Source organism: Egretta garzetta, unplaced genomic scaffold (genome assembly GCF_000687185.1).
Source record: "Egretta garzetta isolate BGI_Z169 unplaced genomic scaffold, ASM68718v1 scaffold601, whole genome shotgun sequence".
Taxonomy (NCBI): Eukaryota; Metazoa; Chordata; class Aves; order Pelecaniformes; family Ardeidae; genus Egretta; species Egretta garzetta.
In genome coordinates, this window is record NW_009258540.1 from 461,770 (window position 1) to 481,535 (window position 19,766).

At 35.1% G+C, this 19,766-nt stretch overlaps 1 protein-coding gene across 1 annotated transcript in view; it reads left to right on the top strand.

Annotated features, from left to right (window-relative positions):
* The window catches only part of CSMD1 (CUB and Sushi multiple domains 1), a gene marked incomplete at its 5' end in the record, with an annotated part of 480,927 nt that extends 461,373 nt beyond the window's left edge, over positions 1-19,554 (top strand). Inside the window, 8 exons of the mRNA XM_009646490.1 lie at positions 2,175-2,286; positions 3,387-3,566; positions 5,234-5,278; positions 9,671-9,832; positions 10,853-10,965; positions 11,707-11,794; positions 14,941-15,073; positions 19,395-19,554. Of these exons, the coding sequence (XP_009644785.1) occupies positions 2,175-2,286; positions 3,387-3,566; positions 5,234-5,278; positions 9,671-9,832; positions 10,853-10,965; positions 11,707-11,794; positions 14,941-15,073; positions 19,395-19,554 (993 nt within the window). The remainder of the gene's footprint in view (positions 1-2,174; positions 2,287-3,386; positions 3,567-5,233; positions 5,279-9,670; positions 9,833-10,852; positions 10,966-11,706; positions 11,795-14,940; positions 15,074-19,394) is intronic.
* Positions 19,555-19,766: the final 212 nt, after the last annotated feature.

Here is a 19,766-nt window from a genome sequence, read left to right on the forward strand (position 1 = left end):
TTACCAGGGAAAAGAGACTGACCCCCACCTCCCTACAGCCTCCTTTCAGGTAGTTGTAGAGGGTGATCAGGTCTCCCCTCAGCCTTCTCTTCTCCAGACTAAATAACCCCAGTTCCCTCAGCCGCTCCTCACAAGACTTGTGTTTGTGCTCCAGACCCCTCACCAGCTTGGTTGCTCTCCTCTGGACATGCTCCAGCAATGCAACATCCTTCTTGTAGTGAGGGGCCCAAAACTGAACACAGTATTCGAGGTGCGGCCTCACCAGCACCGAGTACAGGGGCACGATGACTTCCCTTGTCCTGCTGGTCACACTATTCCTGATACAGGCCAGGATGCCATTGGCCTTCTTGGCCACCTGGGCACACTGCTGGCTCATATTCAGCCAGCTGTCAACCAGTACCCCCAGGTCCTTTTCCACCAGGCAATGCTGCAAACGGGGCTGTGCATGAATCAGAAGCAAGGGGTGGATCTCTGGCTTTCAGTTCCCCTGAAACAAGGTGAGCAGTAACGATGACAACAGCAGTGATGCATCCTTTTACCTCTCGCCTCCCCAGATGTTGTGCCTGTTTCAGTGCCAACCACGCCAGACCTGGTGTTGTACAGGGTTGTATTTGCACTGTGCACCTTGAACAAATATTATTCCCAAGACTGGCTGACACTTGTGTGTCACTGTGATGTTGGTATTTCATCTCCTCCTTGTACTGCTGAGAAACATGTGCAAAGCTGCAGAATTTGGGGACTTATATATTACATTTTTTTTCCTGTTTAATTGCGCTAAGGATGTAGACTCCACTTTTATGTATGAACTTATATTTGCAAAAGGTTGGTGAGGTAGTCAGGCACTTTGCACAATAATTACCTGTTTCCATTTATCCCACAGGATCCCTGAAAGGTCTTCATGCCTAGGCAGGATGAGGTCTATACATTCTCACCCTCCCTAACACCATTCCCATGATGTGACTCATGTGTGGACATCAAGCCTGAAGAAAGGCCAGGAGATGTGCCTCCAAGTGAGATCAGTGTGCATCAGGCTCCTACATCTTCATGTAATTAAGCTCTTTCAGATATTTCCCATCAAAAAGCATCAAGGGATTGGTGTATTTAATCACCACATCGGTTTATTCAACACTGCTTCGCCTCAGTTCCCCAGTGGGCTCGGCTGTGCTTTTGCTGTGTGTTGCTGTGGATCTTCCTTCCTAGCCAAATATTTTCATGCTAACAACTTTATCTCCCAAGGCTCAGCCTATTACTACAGACATTTCTCCCAAAAGACAGCAATCTCTCTGCAACTCATTACTGTCACCTCGGAGGAAGCTAGCAACAACGTGCGTTCACCAGCTCCTTAGGATTTTGCAGAAAATAACGGATGCTTCCAGTTCCCTTAAAGGAGGAATTATCATTCCGGTACTACAGACAGGTTAGCCAGAGCTCACCAGGGTTAGACCTCTGTCCAGCCAGGCCGGTCGTCTTCCCTGCCGATTTGCCTTACGGCATATGGGGACAGCCTGCTCCTGTGCCTTTAAGACTTCTTCCTTGAAAAATACCCAGCCTTCTTGGACCCCTTTGCCCTTTTCTTCTGAGAAAGGTCATACCATAGTTGACCATAAAAGGCTTTCCATAGCATCATTCTGCAAGTTGAACATCTCAAGTATAACTTAGGTAGTTTATAGTAACAAATCCAGTGTAAAGAACTGTGGTCTGGATTTTTCTCTAGTGTATTTATTTGTAGATGGAACAGTTCTTCATAGTTTTTTCTTTTTTCTTTTTGCTCTTAAAAAAACATTTTTAGTCAAGTCACACAATAAGAAACCTTTGAAACAGACTTTATGGTCAAATTCTATTGAAATATATGCAGTGATGTACAGGAGAGAGAGACATCTCAGTCATTTAGTTTGCTTCTGTCACTGACAAACTAATAAGCTGAAATGTGTGTTGCTCTTTTCCATGTGCACAGCCTTGTCAGTATTTTTCCACTTACTGCTTTCGAATAAGGTTACAAAAGATCAATTGCTCAAACTTTTCATTGCATTAAAAAAGAAGTTTAACTCTAGAAACTGTTAAAAGAGGACATTTTTATTTTGGAAAAAAAGCTCTCTAGTAGCTCATCACTGTCTTGATATCTGACTACACATGATGGATATCTCTTTTATCTAACGTTCTTTTTTGATCCTTAGGTTGGGAGCACAGTCTTTTTCAGATGCAGAAAAGGTTATCATATTCAGGGATCTACCACCCGTTCTTGTCTTGCCAACTTAACTTGGAGTGGCATACAGTCTGAATGCATTCGTAAGTCTGGTTTCTTATCTAATGAGGTAGAATATTGTGCAATTTTAAAAGAGTTACAAAATGATGCACATGGAATTTCATAGTAAATGATATGCTACAAAAAAGTAAGCTTTATTTAAAACAATATTTTAAAATATTTTAGTTTCCTTTTCTAAGGCCAAAGATGTATTTTGGATATTAATTTGAAATAAGATTTTTCAGATTTTTTTTAATGAAGTTCACAATAATTCTATCAGTTTTACTCAAAAAAATTCTTTCCTCTTTAACTCACTGCATTAGCTGCTTTAAATTAATCTAGGTTTTTTGAGTGTGTTGGATTAACAGTGAACAGAAAGTGGCCTGAAGTATGCATGGGGCTATTTTGTTGGCTAGTATTTTGTGAATTATTAAACTAGAACTCAGCAAAATTCATCTTTTCATGGGTAGGCAAATGATTAGTGTATTTATAGCTCTGAATGGGTTGGAGGACATCAAATAACTATTGTATTAAAATACACTGATCTAAGCTAAAAGTAATTCATTAGAATGACCTTTAGATTCTTATCCTATTTCAAATTATCTTTGGGTTTTTATAAATGCACACCATGGAGCACAGAGAAAGAAGCATACTGAACAACCATATCTGTTATAATCAACATATTATGACAAAGCCTTCCTATGGAACTTTTATTTCAATTGAAATTTGTAATGAATTTATTTAGCACAATAACCACTCTGTAATTTTCAAGGCTCTGTAAAACACTGAGTGGAAGTGATGCTTGAAGCTGTGACAGTACAATAATTCACAGGACCAGTCATTGCAAGATCTACAATGGCATGTGCTTCCCTTCATTTTAACTCCTCTGTTTGCTATCATGATTTAATTTTGGTGTATTGTTTAAAAATATGTGATAGTATCATTTCCATCTTCCCACAATAATACAACTGTACACAGACTGTTACATTTGCTAGTAATAGCTACTTGACATTTCTAAAAGGTATACAAAGTTTACATAATGAAAGGGATTAAGTTGGCATGCATTTATTTCAAATGACATACATACTCTAATGCTATGGAAACTGTTTACCACCACTTTTTCTAACTAAAAAACCCTTTGCAGCTCATGCTTGCAGGCAGCCAGAGACACCGGCACATGTAGATGTGAAAGCAATAGACCTTCCTACTTTAGGGTATACTTTGGTGTATACCTGTCAGCCAGGATTTTTTCTTGCTGGTGGATCAGAGCATCGGACATGTAAACCAGATATGAAATGGACAGGAAAATCACCTATTTGTAAAAGTAAGTCATTACGCAAGTGATATATGTTGGGCCCTACCTAGTTGGATTTCATTTTCCCTGGCATTTTTATTTCATATAGTAGGATTAATCTTTTCTACTTACTATTTAAAAATGCATATGACACAAGAGCTTTTACTTTATGAAAGAAACAGTAAAAAAATGAAAGTGAGCATCGCATCTAGTACTCATGGAGGAAAACATGGTGATATGTGTGTATAAATGCACAGACACACACATATAAGTTTACCTCTAAAAACAGCAAAAAAACCCTAAACAATATAAAGTATTTCTTTTAACTGTATTTATCTTTATATCACAGTTTTAAAGAGTATTTCAATGTATTCAGTGTTTAATGTATGATTCTTCTATCAGAAACAAAAAAAAATATTTCATAGCTTGGCTTTTAGAATCATTCAGGTATTCTTTTTGTCTAAGACAACTATAATAAAAATGAGCAATAAAATAAAATAAAAAATAAATCTTTGCACCAAATTCTACTTTGATTTATATCCGTGTAAATTTCATATAGTTTTGCTAGAGTAGCTCTGAGTATATAGTTATGAGGGCTAGATTTGCTCTTCACATGGAAATAAACATGGCTATAAGTTACTGATTCAGAAAAATAAAAAAACCCCTGTATTTAGAATATAAATAAAGGAAAAATAGATGTCATGGGAAAGATGTTTGCAACATGATTTTCAATTCTTATATGTGAAAGAACACTAAACAGATTTGATGTTTGAATAATATTTGATCTTTTCATTAATGTATGGGTAGACTTTTTGCTTCAATATTGTCAAGACATATGATCTACACATAAAATTTTATCCTCTTATTTTAGTTCCCTAAAGAGTGATTTTTCATGGGTGCTATATAAGTAATAATTTCAGATAAATTATATGGGTTTTGTTAATTTTCATTGTGTTTGGTTTTTTTTTTTAAGTAAAGATAAAATACAGAAAAGGTTTCTGTGAGCGAGACTTCTTTTCTTTATTGGCTTACAGTCTTTAGGTATAGTTCTCCTCGAGTGCCCCACACTATTTGCTTTCTTAGCATTTGATCAGTCTAATCAGTGAATTTCTGCTCATAAAGAAAAAAAAAAATCAAGATCAAATATTTTTATGGGACATTAGCGTTTTTGAAGTGGCTAATGGTATGAAGCCAGAATTTGGTCTGGGGTCAACGGATATAACTCTGCTGAGTGTACCAGAAATACAGCAAATGACACCAGTTGTGATCCTTTCCCATGATATCTGATGTTGTCATCTTCATCCATCTATCTGGCTTTTGCTGGTTGGTGTCATAAATGTATTAGTCTTTATTAACATAACTTTTTCTATATTTAATATTCTATTATTCATAATTAGATATAATATTTCTCCCCTCTATAAGGCTCTCTTTTATAGCACTGGGACTGATATAAAAAATTTAGGCCTAAATGTATGAAATACTTGGCTAGCCAGACAACTTTCCACAGTAAAAATGTTCTTTACCTAAATTATTTTCTGATAGTTTTGTGTAAGTATATAGGTTTGAACATGTAAAGTATTCAAGACCAGTTGTTTCTGTTTTAAATATGGCTCTATTGCATCCATCAGACATTGTTTTAACAGTCTATTTAAAAAAAAAATGTTCATGAAAATGACAATTTGTCTTTTTACTTGTAGGTAAAGGAGTGAGAGAAGTTAATGAAACAATAACTAAAACTCCAGGTTTGTATGCAAGAAGAGTTTTAGATCTAAATAAATTAAATTGATTACACCCTAGATTGTTATGGATAATAAACTATTTCCAATATTCAACTTAATTATTTGTTACTCATTTAAAAGGATTATAAATGTTGAGGTCTTTCATAGTAACAGGTGCCATGTAAAATCTATTCTATGCAATTCTTTCTGAAAAAACAGTCTTTTGATTTTTACAGTACCAATGTTGTGAATTGCACAAACAAACCTTTTAAGGCAAAAAGATAAAGCAAAACCCAGGTTTGAAGTAGTTTTATATCAGAGAGATTGCTATAATGGAGAGCCTTATAATGAGTGTAGACTATAATTGCAGGGATTGGGTTCAGTCAAAGTTCTGCCATTTACATTGCAAGTATTGTAAGAAACCACCCCCTAGCCCCCCAGCCCCCCCAAAAAAACAGTTTTGGAAATTTTAATGGCCTTCATTTAATGGAAACCCTCAAGTTACTCTAAGGACCACCAGCAGCAGGCAAACATTACTCCTTCTTTTCTGTGCTTCCTCATGAACACATGTGCAGTTAACCTTTTCCACCTACCAGTGACAAAATACATCTGAGAAATCCTTGATGTAGATATCTTTAGGTTCAAGCATTTTCAGAAAATGAAGGGCCTAATTTTTTTTTCTGACTTATTTAAGAATGAGCAGATTTTTCACCAAATAAATAAGCTTGCAACTCTATATTCTGAATGTTAGCAAGCTGCAGGGAAAATAAGATTAATGATTCACAGTCATGGCAGTTCACAGAAAGACTCTGTAGAGTAGATGGGATAAAAAGGTATTTCTGCTAATAATTAACCTTCCTGGTGAGTTTATTAGTGAGAGTGTCAGGTGAAACCATAAATGAGTTCTTTTCAAATGCATTACTTCTACAGACTCACAATAAAACAGTATATAATGCACATTCATTATAATTAATATACAGTCTTCATTTATTGGAGGATTCACCTCACGGAATGCCAAAGGTATACATTAATCTGCTACCACACAGGTTTTGAAGTTTCAATGCCAAATTAAAGTATAGACCAAGTCTCCAAATAGATTCACTATGCAGAGTATCAGTATCAATTCACATGACATCATGTCCCTTATAACTAGTTTTGATAAGTAAGTACTATTTGAAAGACCTTTTTTTTTAAAATGAAATGTTATGATTGCAAATACCAATAATGGTAAGCAGAGAACTGAAACTGTATAACAAATGACAGTAATTAACAAGGAAAAGTTTTAAGCTGTTTTTAAAAACCAAGTCTGCACTATTATTATGTATTTTAATATTGTGAATTCTCTTTAGTATAGAACACTATGTATTTTGGAGATTTTTCTTCATCTTGTTATCTTGGCTTTTGCTAGAATCCCATTTGCTGCTATCTGTATTTTAAATGGGATGAAGCTAATATTGCTGAATTAGAATTTTTGTAACAGAATAGATTCATGTTCTGATTTCCCACCTTGGGATATCTGAATAATAGTTATGTCTATTATTGTTTATTAAATTGTTGGGGTTTTTTTTGCCAGAGTCAATGTTTTCATAAAGAATAGTAACTATCATTTTCACAGTACTATAAATTGTAACTGAGTATAAGTTGCAACTAAAGTATTCTCACAAAACCCATGTGAAGTTGAAGAACTACAATACTCTGGTTCTTATGGTTCTCACTGCTTTGTATAGTCTTTGCAAAAATATTTTGGAACCTGTTTTAATGAGTAGCCATGTATTTCCCTATTTGTAATGTTCTGAGGAGAATCCACAGTTGGTGTAGTATTAGTATAGTAATACCCAGTTGATTGTTCTCATTCTGCATTTGCCCATGGTGGTTGGGAAAGGCAGGGAGGGACATTACAAGGGCTTGGCAGAATTGGGTCAGAGCCACACTGATTCTTCAGCAGGTACCATGGGAGTGCAGCACTTGCATTTAAACCTTTTACAAAAATATGAGTGGGGAAGCAGAAATATATTTTGCTATTTTCTTCCCCTACTGATTCTGTCCATCTGCAGCAAGTGAAAATTCTGTAAATGCTGAGACAATGGTACTATTTAATGAAGATTAACGGCTATTATTGACAGAGTGGTTAGAGAAACTAGATACTGAAGATGTTGAATGTGACAAAAGAAGTGTGATGTCTCCTCCTTTATAAAAGTCTTACATGGTACCTGTCAGCTTCATACCAGTAGCACTAGATGTTCACAACAATAACTTCAGACATGCAATTTTAATTAAAAGCAAAGACAAACAAAATAGTTCTAATGTATTTTTAAAATGCAGGTTTGATATTTAGTGTATGTCACTATTGTAGCAAAGCAATATGTAGGAAAAAGTCTGAAAGACCCTTTAGAGAATTCATGTTTGCAGAAAATATATGAATTCTAAGGACTGTGAGATACCAACTGAAATTCAGTGCTTCAGATTTTTAGTATTAATTTGAGGTTACCTTGTGTAAAGCCCCAGTTCTGTACTGAGGTTTGTTTTGGAAAGGGAGCAATTAAGACTCTTTGAAGCTGTTGTACTCAAAACCATATAGTGGGTCTCCATTCACTTGGAATCCAGTGGTGGTAAGAACAACATACTAATGATGTCTTGAAATCATGCCACATTGAGCTTGGACTTTTGCTTGTGGCTTTTGTACAATTTGAAGGCAAAAGGCACTGAAGAAGTTCTCGTCCTTCCTCTTTATGAGATGCGTGCTAGGAAGTGTAATAATATGATTAAGAGACAGTCAACAGCTAATCAGTCATCAGATTTTCAGATGTATTGCCTGTTAGTATGTTTTGTTGGAAATTTATGATATTATTGACCTGGGTTTCTTTTTTATTCATTTTTGCAATCAGTGATTAGGTGGAGGAGGAAATATCCATGGAATTTATTCAAAATGGATACACAGAACACCTGCAATCAAATTTCCCTCAATATAGACAGCTGCCTTGACACATGATCAGAGTTTGATAAAATGCAAAAAATCCAATAATTTATTTTAAGAGTTTAGTTAGAAGACTGTGAAACACTTCTAGTTTCAGTCTTCAACTATTTAACAAGTATAATTTGTAGTGGTCATGGATAATAAGGGTGAATTTTAATAGTTGCTAGGGCTGTCATTTTGTCAAGATATCACATGATTGGTTAAACGGTTCTTTTTATGAAGTTTTCTTTTGATTCTTAAAGCTTTACTTCTCAAATGGTAATGCTAGAAAAAGCTTAGAACTAAGTGGAAATATGTCTCTTTTCACTTGTCAGAAGCTGCCAGGAAATACTGGGTGATGCCTGGCCAGGAAGAGGGTTGGTCTCTTTCAGCCAATTTAACTGTTTGTTTAACTTAACTGTCATATTGGAAGGAAGTCTTCCCCAGATTTTATAACAGCAAAGTATACGGGAGAAATATAGCAATGTGGAGGGAAGAAATGACTGTTTAAGACATGTAGCACCCTGTAAATGTATCTGACGTAAAATCTCCTAGGATTTTTTTTCTCTTCTGTGCTTCCTTTTTAATTAATGTTAATATTGCAGATATTATTGAATAAGAGGCTTTTTCTGCTCTATTGGTGATTTAGCCAAATATTTAAAGTAAAGCATAAATACAAACATACACAAAATACAAACCTGTAAACAATTATTTTTTTTCTGTATAGAGGAAAAATACCAATAACATCAAATAAATGACCCAAATACATATACTTCTTCCTATAATTCATGCTTCATTTTACAGTTTTTTACTTCAGATTATTCAAACTGCAGTATCTGAGAAACAGACTTTTATTTTAAATCAAAAAAGTTCCCTGCTCTGGCAACTTCACTGTTCACAGGTGCAGTAATACTGTATGAAGAAAAGATGTGGAGTCTTAAAAATGACTCATAAACTTGTGCTAAACTGTATCTGGAATTCAGTGAATTCATCTAAATATTCAGTTGACACTCAGTTGAAAATCACACACAGTGCTGCTTTAATAGATTCATGAAACAGAAGAAATGGCCTAAGACAGTGATAACTTCCAGGAAACCCTGACTTCAGAATATTATTCTCCTTTTTTTCATCATACCTTAAAGCTACTGGGCTTTGGGAGAAGAGTCCATTATTTTTCATAGTCTTGGGGACATTCACTGAAGTGCACAAGCTATGAAGTGTGAGGTTATTTAAGAACATGTATTGTAATGGACAGGTGTAGTATATTATAGGCAATTGTGTGGAAAGGTCATTAGATATATTGTTTTTACTGTTGTAAGATTTTTACTATAATACCTCCTTAGAACAGTGGATTGATGCTGTAATAGAAAAAAAAATTAGTAATATAAGTATGGCTGGAAAGATTGCTACTTTGTTGTAGTTTATTCCTTTCTTTGTTTCTTTTTTTGCCCACTTTTATTTAGTTCCCTCAGATGTGTTTTTTATAAATTCACTGTGGAAAGGGTTTTATGAATATTTAGGAAAAAGACAGCCTGCCTCACTGACTGTTGATTGGTTCAATACTACAAGCAGCAAAGTGAATGCTACATTCCTTGAGGCATCCAATATACAACTCAAACTATCAGGTAGGTTCAGAACTTGGTGTTAAACAAAGCTGCTCTTTTAATTTCTTTTCATCTGTTCAGTTTTGTTGTATTTTCTGTCAAACAGAAAATGAAACAAAAACTTTATTTTTTTTCAATAAAAATATTTTTCTGCTTATTTTGCAAAAGGAAAGGTCCTAATGTAATGATCTTCACAGATTTCAGTCAATTTATATGCTTTCACCCATCTATTTTTCCCCTTATATTTCAAATAAATTTCAAGGTAGGGTTTTTTCATCTCAGACTGCTGGATAGTATTGATGTGTTGAACTCACAGGTAATATTGAAGTGGCAGACGAAGTGTAGATAGGCATTTTAAGAACTGTACCATTGAAAAGCTCTGTGACTCAGTATGGTCTTGATAATGGCATAACATAAAACAGGCACAGATAATTGAATAACTTCGTAAATTTTTCATACGTTTTAATCAACATGGTGTATTCCTTTCTGTAAATCTGAATGTGAAGTTCTGATTTAGCCCCTGATCACAGTTATATTTGAAAAGAGCATTATCAGCTATCAGTACCTTTTAAGGTCAAAAGTCCAGAGAGAATTTCAGTAGTTGGCTGCCAAATAGCAAATTTTCTTTCACCACACTATCGATATTTACTCTAGCAATATGCTGTTGTGATGTAAGTAAAATCCAATTTGTTCCAGTTTAAGGAAATTCTGGGCAAGGAAGTCTATCTGTATTCAGAATTATTGAAATACTGTATGAAAAGACAAGTATTCTTGCCCATTTATATATAAAATTAAACAGCAGAAAACCATCTTTGCATCCTGTTATCAAATACAATGTGGGCAAAAGATTAGTAAAATAAGATCCTGTTATTACAGCACTTTAAATCTTGTTTTTTCAGGTTATAAAATTTGGTTGTTACAGAATGTTTTCTACAAAATATTCTAGTTCTAATGCAGTTTACTTAGCTGTGAAAGGATATTTGAGCACACTGGTTGAAAAATTGTTCAAAAGGCATGTATATACCTCCTTTATGTTAACAGGTGTTTACAAGAAAGAAGAAGCCCATTTGCTCTTGAAAGTTTTTCAGATTAAAGGACCTACTGACATTTTTGTAAGCAAGTTTGAAAATGACAACTGGGCACTAGATGGTTATGTAAGTACCCAGATCGCTATCGATAAAGCTTGCTGAGAGTAAGGTTTGAAGTAATTTGTGATTTTCTATATAACTCAATCCAACTTTTTATATTAGAAATATGGAATACAGCCCTCTAGATGTCAATGTAGAGATCACATTATTTTTTTTCTTTTCAAAAATATGTATACAAACTTCTATCTGCCACAATCCCATTAGAATTTAGTTTACTAAGGGGAAGGTGGAGTGAATTAGCATATTTTGCCACATATTCACCTTGTTTTCTTAGAAAAGAGTGGGAATTTTATCTTTAGAAATATTGTTCTTTTGGGTTTGGTAAATAGTTCACTGTAATAAAATTACATTTAATCTTGAAGAAAAAGAGAGTTATTTTACTTTTTGCAGTTTTCCTTTGTGCCTCATGATGCTTTCTATGGAAAATAATTTAAAATCTGACAATTCAGTGGACTTCTATAACTGTATACTAATTCAATTATGTGTATGCCAGTTAAAGAATTTTAAAACCCAGCAATATATAGCAGATATTTTAAAGTCATTCCAGGTGTTATTTTGACACATTGTTCAATACTGTTGCAAACTTAAAATTATAAATACTATATAAACAGAGAGAGTTTACTAATATTTTAAAGGATAAAAGTGAAAATCTGGGCTCCATATATCTACTCTTAAGTCGGAAAAAGATGGCTAAACATTCTTATTTTTTTGTTTCAGAAATCTTTTTTCTCTTTCAACATATTCTAGGTATCATCAGGGCTTGAAAGAGGTGTTTTTACCTATCAAGGTGATATACATGGAAAAGACTTTGGAAAATTTATGCTCCAAAGACAAGGTAAGTGCATTCATGGAGCTTTAATTGTATAATCTTTTTGGGTCTTGCAAGAGTGAAATCAACAAATGACTCAACTATCTCACTGACGTAAGCAAGTTTATTTCATGCCATTGCTATTATAAAGAATACAGTGAAATATGCATATTTGAAATATACAGTTCAAATCCCAACTTAACTCTGCTTAACATGTTACTATCACATGTTTTCTAGTATAGCAACCTAATAAGGTGACTACAGGATGCCCTTAAAGAGAATGCCATTGCAACTACTTGCTTTTCTGTGAATGTCTTTTTGAATGTAACAGGGATGTCATGCAATGAAAAGACATTTTCTGCCCAAATGTATAAACTGCAGGCATAACCATATAGGAAATTAAAAGGATGGAATCAATGCTGATTTTAAGAGTGTCATTTAGATAATGCTTGTTGCTGGTGGTTGTTTGCAGAATGTAAATGTATTTAGATAGAATTCTACTTTGCTGTCAAATATGAAACAATTGACTGAACTATATATTATAGATACAAACTCAGGTGCCTCCAGCAGCTGGTGAAAAACTAGTTATTTTACTCATAAAATAATTTTGTCATAAAAAATGATGAAATATTTACTTGTTAAATATTTACTCATAAAATAGTTTTGGCAAATACCAGGTATAGACATCTTCATTTCCTGATCCTGGAACTACTGCAGAGTAGTTGAAGCATGGTATATATACAACAGAAGTATTGAGCTAGGAGAAGGAGACAGCCTAGCCAATATATCTATAGCAGACTGTATCTACATTTTATAAATTGCCTTGTTTCCATTAACTTCATTGGTGCTGTACCCAATGCCCTTTAAAGTTCTGCCAAATCTCCCTTGTATTTCTTTGCTCCGTTAACTGCTGTAATAGCAGTTATCCTATGGATTTGCTCATCTTGGCCACCTCTTAGATTGCTATACGTGTTTACTTACCCTGCTCTTCAGACTCTCAGCCTAAGAACTGCCAATTACTGAAGCCGAATACAATTTCAGTCTTCAGTGTAAACTCTGGTGTGGGACAGATTATTTATCTGCCTGTACTTTCATGTAATCCTTATCACTGTAATACCTAAGCTGCTTTTTCGTTCTGATTTTAACAAGCACACTGTAAAGGTGGAGCATAAAGATTTGTTCAAACTTCTGTCTTGTTTAGCAGCCTTTGATATTTCAAAACAGTGAGAAAATGGTTTGTTGGTTTTGTTTGGCTGGGGCGGGGGTGTGGGGGGTAGGGGGTGTGGGGTTTTTTCTTAAGCCAGGCCAAAAAAGATAGCCATGGCTTGCCAACTACCTAATAAAAGTTTGGATCCATGTGTTTTAGCAGTGAAATGAATAACTCATGGGGGTAAATGGAGAACAAGCAAAATGACAAGTCAACAGTTACAGTGTTCTCCAGTGGATGTAATCTACGGTAGTGGAAAACATTGTCTGTATCACTGCTTAGAGTTGCAATGTGAGAGCTCAGTTTGTATATTCCCAAGGCTAGTAAGGAGCTGAAATGTGCAAGTTACACATGCATTCCTAGGCTGAGTGCCTCTTGTCTTCAGCTTTGACATCTCAGCAGAGATCTTGCTACAAAAGCAGATACTGTCTCTTTTAGATCACTTTATATGATTGCTAAATAGGCACTGATTTTCTATAGGTTGCTTGTTCTCTATTGAAGAACCTACAGCTAAAAGGAAACAGCAAATTTCCAGCCAACACAGGTCGTTATATTTATCCTCAGTCTCTCATATTCAAGGATAACTTGTTTTGTTTTTTAAATCCATTCTGTTCATGAATATTCTGCTGAGGTAATGATCTCATATGTCCTCCAGCTGAAGACTTAACATATTTCTGTTTCTTCAGGAAGTTGAATTATTTGCTGCCTTTACACTAAGCCAGAAGTATGCATAAACTATGCATGCACTGGTGCATACATAATGTAATATGAAATTCTTCACCTGCAAGCATACTTCAAAGAACAGCATTTACTGAGAAATACTTGGTTACGTGTGAAAGACCAATCTATTTGATGAAGAATTCCCTATCACACAATCCTAAAGAAAAACCAGGCTCAGAGGATATTCCCAGTCTTGGAAGTTAATGACATGAAAACAGAAAGAACTTTTGTTTCGAAGTACTGTTTATTGTCTTTCAGAAGCAATTCTCTGTGGTGGCAGCCTTAGAGAATAACCCAAAGGGCAGAGATCTCTGTTATCAGTCTGCCAAAAGAATTAGAACTGTAGTTGAGTCAGCTTAAGGGGCCCAAGTTGTGACACCAATTTATTTAACCTGTTTTGCCAAGTAATCAGTCATTGTTGGGGGCTTTTTGTTTGTTTTGTTATGTTTTAATAACTTGGTCTCTAAAGGTTGCAAGTCGGCAGCTAGGTTCAGTTTCTGTAATTGCTGAGTGCCTGTGCCTCACCACTACAGTTCTAGAAGATGTTTATTCTAAAATCTTGGCCTTGTTCATTCCAATCTGGACTGTCCTTTACAATTGTATGAAAAGGTGAGAAGAGAAACTTACTTCACCAAATTATTATTTTCCTATATTTATTTCCTCTGGGGAAATACAATGACCCACTTCTCTTTCCTTTTTTTCTTCAAAGTAGTTTTTTAGCTTGTCTAGATTGAGAAAATAAATATTGACAAAAAATATGAAATTAGAATAATTAATATGTGTCTGTGATATATTAGATCAATGGGTGTGAAATACCTGTTCATTTCTTGAAATTTATCAACTCTTAGAAGCATTGAACATCACGAGACATGTGAATTTTAAATTTCACTTTATAAAGGTATCATCCTTCCTGTCCAGATCATTTCACACAATTTTTTTCAGTATTACCAATTTTTTTTTGTAGAAGGTAAATGGCGTAATTTTATTAAATTAGTGACTCATGAGAGGTGTAGTTCATAATTATTTTATTTGCTGCATACTGTTTTCAAATAATTTTGATAGTTACTGATACATTATTAAGTGGTATTAACAAGATTTATACTATGATACTGCATGCTATATATTTAATGTTTTGAAATAGGATTATTTTATCAAGACACCATTTTCTTTCATTCTTGAATAAAAAGAGAACTGTGAGATAGAAAACCTGGGAATTTTATTTCTGCCCTTTTTTGTTTCATTTCAGGTCCTTTAAGTACAGACACAGACCTTTCAAATCACTATTATGGTACAAACAGCAGTTCTGTTGCAGCTGCCATCCTGGTACCATTCTTCGCTCTAATATTATCAGGGTTTGCATTTTACCTCTACAAACACAGGTATTGTAAATGTTCTTTATTCAGTAACTTAATAAGTCTTTTGTTTTAATTTTCATAGGTAAGTGTAACTAGAGAACACAATGCTAAAGCTTTGAAGCATATCTTTACTCTAAAAAGACAAATATTTCTAAGTATTCCCACGAAGGGGTTTGGGGCAGGGAGTTCTTAATGGTGACAGTTTGAAAAATGAGTCACTGTGTTAAGGAGCAAAGACCTATAAACCTTCTTGGTTCTCTAGGCTGAACCAGATTGAAATCTCAGGTCATACGTTATATTCTTTCATTTTAATGCTTTATTAAATTGAATGTATGCTGCTTCTTTCAAAATGCTTATAAGTATTAATTATACAAGCTGAAAAATCCATAAATCCCATGAGGGAACAGCCCATAATGAGACTACTTATAGTACATGCTGAATAAACTAGTGGGTACTACTAGAATTGGCATCACTTCAGCTCATGTGAAACTTTTATATGTTGTTAGATAATAGTATAAATCCAACCATCATGTTAAAAGCTGATATCTATGTATCTTTTAAACATTTGTTCCTTCTGAGCGCTATTTGGCTAGAGCTTTCTGGAATAATTCTTTTTTTTTTATATTGAGCTACAATACCCTCTGACCTCCTTGTGTTATTTGCAGTTTGCAAAATGGTGTTTAACAGAAATGCTGATTTTTAATAACATGCTCTTAGAACTTTTTTTCTGTAACCAGGATACCAAGAGTATTTTGTGATTGTAAGAAATCACATAGACAAGCTGAAGTCCACCATTGCCCTGTGATGGACTGGACTGTCTACCTACCTATATAGCCTTCTGTTGAAAAAACTACTCAGGGATAGTTATGAACTCTGTCTCAGAACATGTTATTGTAAGATGCCTTTGGCACCTACAGATCTGCCTTCTCAGAATTCAACATAAAGAGCAGCATGAAAGAAGGCCAACCGTACTCTGGGCTGCATCAGGAGAAGTGTGGCTAGCAGGTCGAGGGAGGTGATTCTGCCCCTCTACTCTGCTCTGGTGAGACCTCACCTGGAGTACTGTGTCCAGCTCTGGAGCCCTCAGCACAAGAAGGACATGGAACTGTTGGAACAGGTCCAGAGGAGGGCTACAAAAATGATCTGAGGGCTGGAGCACCTCTCCTATGAGGACAGGCTGAGAGAGTTGGGCTTGTTCAGCCTGGAGAAAAGGAGGCTACGGGGAGACCTGATTGCGGCCTTCCAGTACCTAAAGGGGGCCTATAGGAAAGATGGGGAACGTCTTTTTCGTAGGGCCAGCTGTGTTAGGACAAGGGGAAATGGTTTTAAACTAGAACAGGGTAGGTTCAGGCTAGAGGTAAGGAAGAAATTTTTTACAATGAGGGTGGTAAAACACTGGAACAGGTTGCCCAGAGAGGTAGTGGAGGCCCCATCCCTGGAAACATTCAAGGCCAGGTTGGATGGGGCTCTGAGCAACCTGATCTAGTTAGCAGTGTCCCTGCTCACTGCAGGGGGGTTGGACTAGATGACCACTAGTGGTCCCTTCCAACGCTAAACATTCTATGATTCTATGAAAACACAGGCACTGGGTGAAGAGATGGAACGTAAAGGGAACATTGCTCTCACTTTGCTCTTAGAAAGAGGAGGCAAACTCTAAGAAAAACTTAAAAAAACTGTATTCTGACATAGGGGTACATTTTGTGGTTTATTCTATGAAGATTATTATGTCCTACATGTGCAGTGGAGATTCTGTATTCTATTTAGTAGAAATATATATGTATTTAAGAGAGATAAAACTTAGTCTTCAGAAGAGCAGCTGTAATCCCAATGTTTAGGGTATTGCTGGTGCAGCATTGCAGTTCTGCCTACCTTAATCTAATTTAAATGTATTAGATACATGAAAAAGGAGATGTTACTCATAACGTAAGCTTTCAAATAATATTCTTCCTTTTTTATATTTTCAAACAACTTCATCCATTAAACCACAGTTTTTAGAGGGGTTATCAGTGTTATATTATCATCAGAAAATGAATAAGTTGATTACTGATTTAAAGTAACTCTAAGTCACCTTTATTCTCTAAAAAACAAAGGTTGTGCCAATGGAAAGAGAACAGATTCTGAGACTTTTGTAGGGGCTTTCTTGAAATTACCTTAACGACCAGAATAACAACATGAAGTTTTCACAATGATTTGACAGTATTTATGCCTCTAGAGGCTCTCTATATCAGAGAATTTGATGGTCTTTTTAGGGGATGATTTTATGGATGTTTCTGATGTGACTATGTCAGATTAATATAACCTAATTAGACCCAGGGTTGTTAAACCTTTTTTTACACAGTTTCTGTGCCTTTTATCTGACAGACAGGGGTTGCTTCAGGAATGAAGACAACATCTCAGTCTTTCTGAACAAAATTAAAATATATTAAATTACTTAAACTTTAAGAAATATCCTAGTTAAGATTTCTAAACATGTTTTGTTACTTCTAAAATGAAAATATACAGAAAAAGACATATTTATGAGTAACAGAATTATTTGTAGGTTGTCAATTTCCATTACTGACATCAGTGATAGTTTTCCCTACCTGCTAACCAAAACAATAATTTTCTAAAAAAGAGTTTGGTTTTCAAGAACCCTTTTCTGAAGTTTTATCATGAGACTCTCTTTTAAATTGTTTTAGATTTATTAAGCACCAAGCATCTACATTTTGCACTCCTTCCTTGACTTTCTTGCCCTATTTTGACAACTTGTATAAAATTATATACTGAACCTCCTTTATATATTTGTTTAGATACTTTTAGATGTTAAAAGATTTAAGGTTAAAGTAGTAAAATATAATATAATAGATATCATTTTACTGGATATATCAGAAAGTCTGCACAAATCCATTTCATTTGATTATTGGCTTAACATGTTCTAACAGAACTTTGCATAAAAATGTGAACATCCTTGAAGTTTTGACAGTTTCATGGTGGTAAAACACTACCCAGAATGGAAGAGTGGTTACTGAAAGACAATTCTTTGTATCCTTTGATATTTAAATGTCAAAATTTATGTGCATATTAGTTAGGATTTGATTAATCTGATTACATATGTTTGGACATATAAAATATCTGACAAGTTATTTAGCAGTGTTTATAGCTGGAAGTATTTACAGAGGTAAGCAGGCATGTTATGGCAGATTTATCTGGACTCACTGAAATTACTGACCCTTATCGGAAGGTTACTACCACTAGCAGTGCAACATGTTCTAAACACTTGCTATTGTCAGTGCAAGCGTTGCCTGATTGAAGCTATGATGGCTGACTTTGCACGGACTTAGATGTAGTAGTACCCAGGAGATCTGTTACAGCACTTCAATGGTGCAACACCAACTTCCTGCTCTGGAATGGTAATGAACAGCTGATAGCAGTGAATTACTAAACCATTCCTTCTACCTCTACTCGAAAACATCTAAGTCAATAAAGTCTGTCGGTGTTTATCTCGTCTAAAACCCAAGATGCTATTGGAAGGATCAATTAGGAGCCACTCACTCTCATCTTTCTATGTACACCTAGTCATCTACTCCATTCAAGTCTTTTAAATTGACAATTTGTATTGATCTTCATCAGAACATTTGCACAGATGGTCCAGTTGCCTTCCTAGGTATACTGTAAAAATCAGTGTGGATAAAATCCCAAATCTCCAGGAAAGTCTATTAAAATATGCTTGATGGGGATCAAATTAAATTCACCGATTTAAGATGCTACTGTATTTTTGACATTAATAGCCATGTTTTAGAAAGACAAGGATATATATTTCAAAATTGGTAAGGCGTTAGTTTAGTAAAGCTGGAATAAGTGTTTTCATTCTGTGTAAGGATTCTTTTATGGTCAGACTAGCAATCTAAAACTGAAAATATCATCAGAAAATATAATTGTTACCACTGACAGAAATTATTATAAAAGTTATCAGTTCCAACTTTACTTTTGTTTGTACTTTGGTTGTACACTACTTTTGGCTGCCAATTTTGGCATTAACAACAAACTACGAAGTTGTCATTCTTTTGACATTTTTATAATGGTAAATGCATACCTATATTTTGCCTACATTGTCTCTGTGCTCTGTAGCACCCATTTGCCCATTAGGAATTTATTTTCTTCTCTTCATGCTATGAAAAATAACTCCCAGACAGATTCTCTTACTTTTTAAGTGCTTGCACCATCCTTTATGGGTCTCCTTTTATCACTTTTAGACAGTCATGCAATTCATGTAGACAGGATGGAAACGTTATAGATAAAACTTGGAATAATTGTAGAATGCTTATTTGTAAGAGTTACTAATGATAATTTCTTGTCTTTTTCCCAGAACAAGACCAAAAGTGCAGTACAATGGGTATGCTGGACATGAAAACAGTAATGGACAGGCTTCATTTGAAAATCCCATGTATGACACAAACTTAAAACCCACAGAGGCAAAGGCTGTGAGGTTTGATACGACTCTGAACACAGTTTGTACAGTGGTATAGCCTTCAGTGCCCAATATGACTGATTCATAGCCATACCTCTGATGGACAAGCAGTAATTCCTTTGGTGCCATATACCAGTTTCCCTTCTTCTCTTGGCTTTGCTGCTGTAATCTTTAACATCTTCTGTCAGCCTACATGCAGCTAAATTTTCTGGTAAAAATGTGTCAGTCTTCTGGGGATCAGACAAAGAGTATTTTTTCATCTTAAAGTTG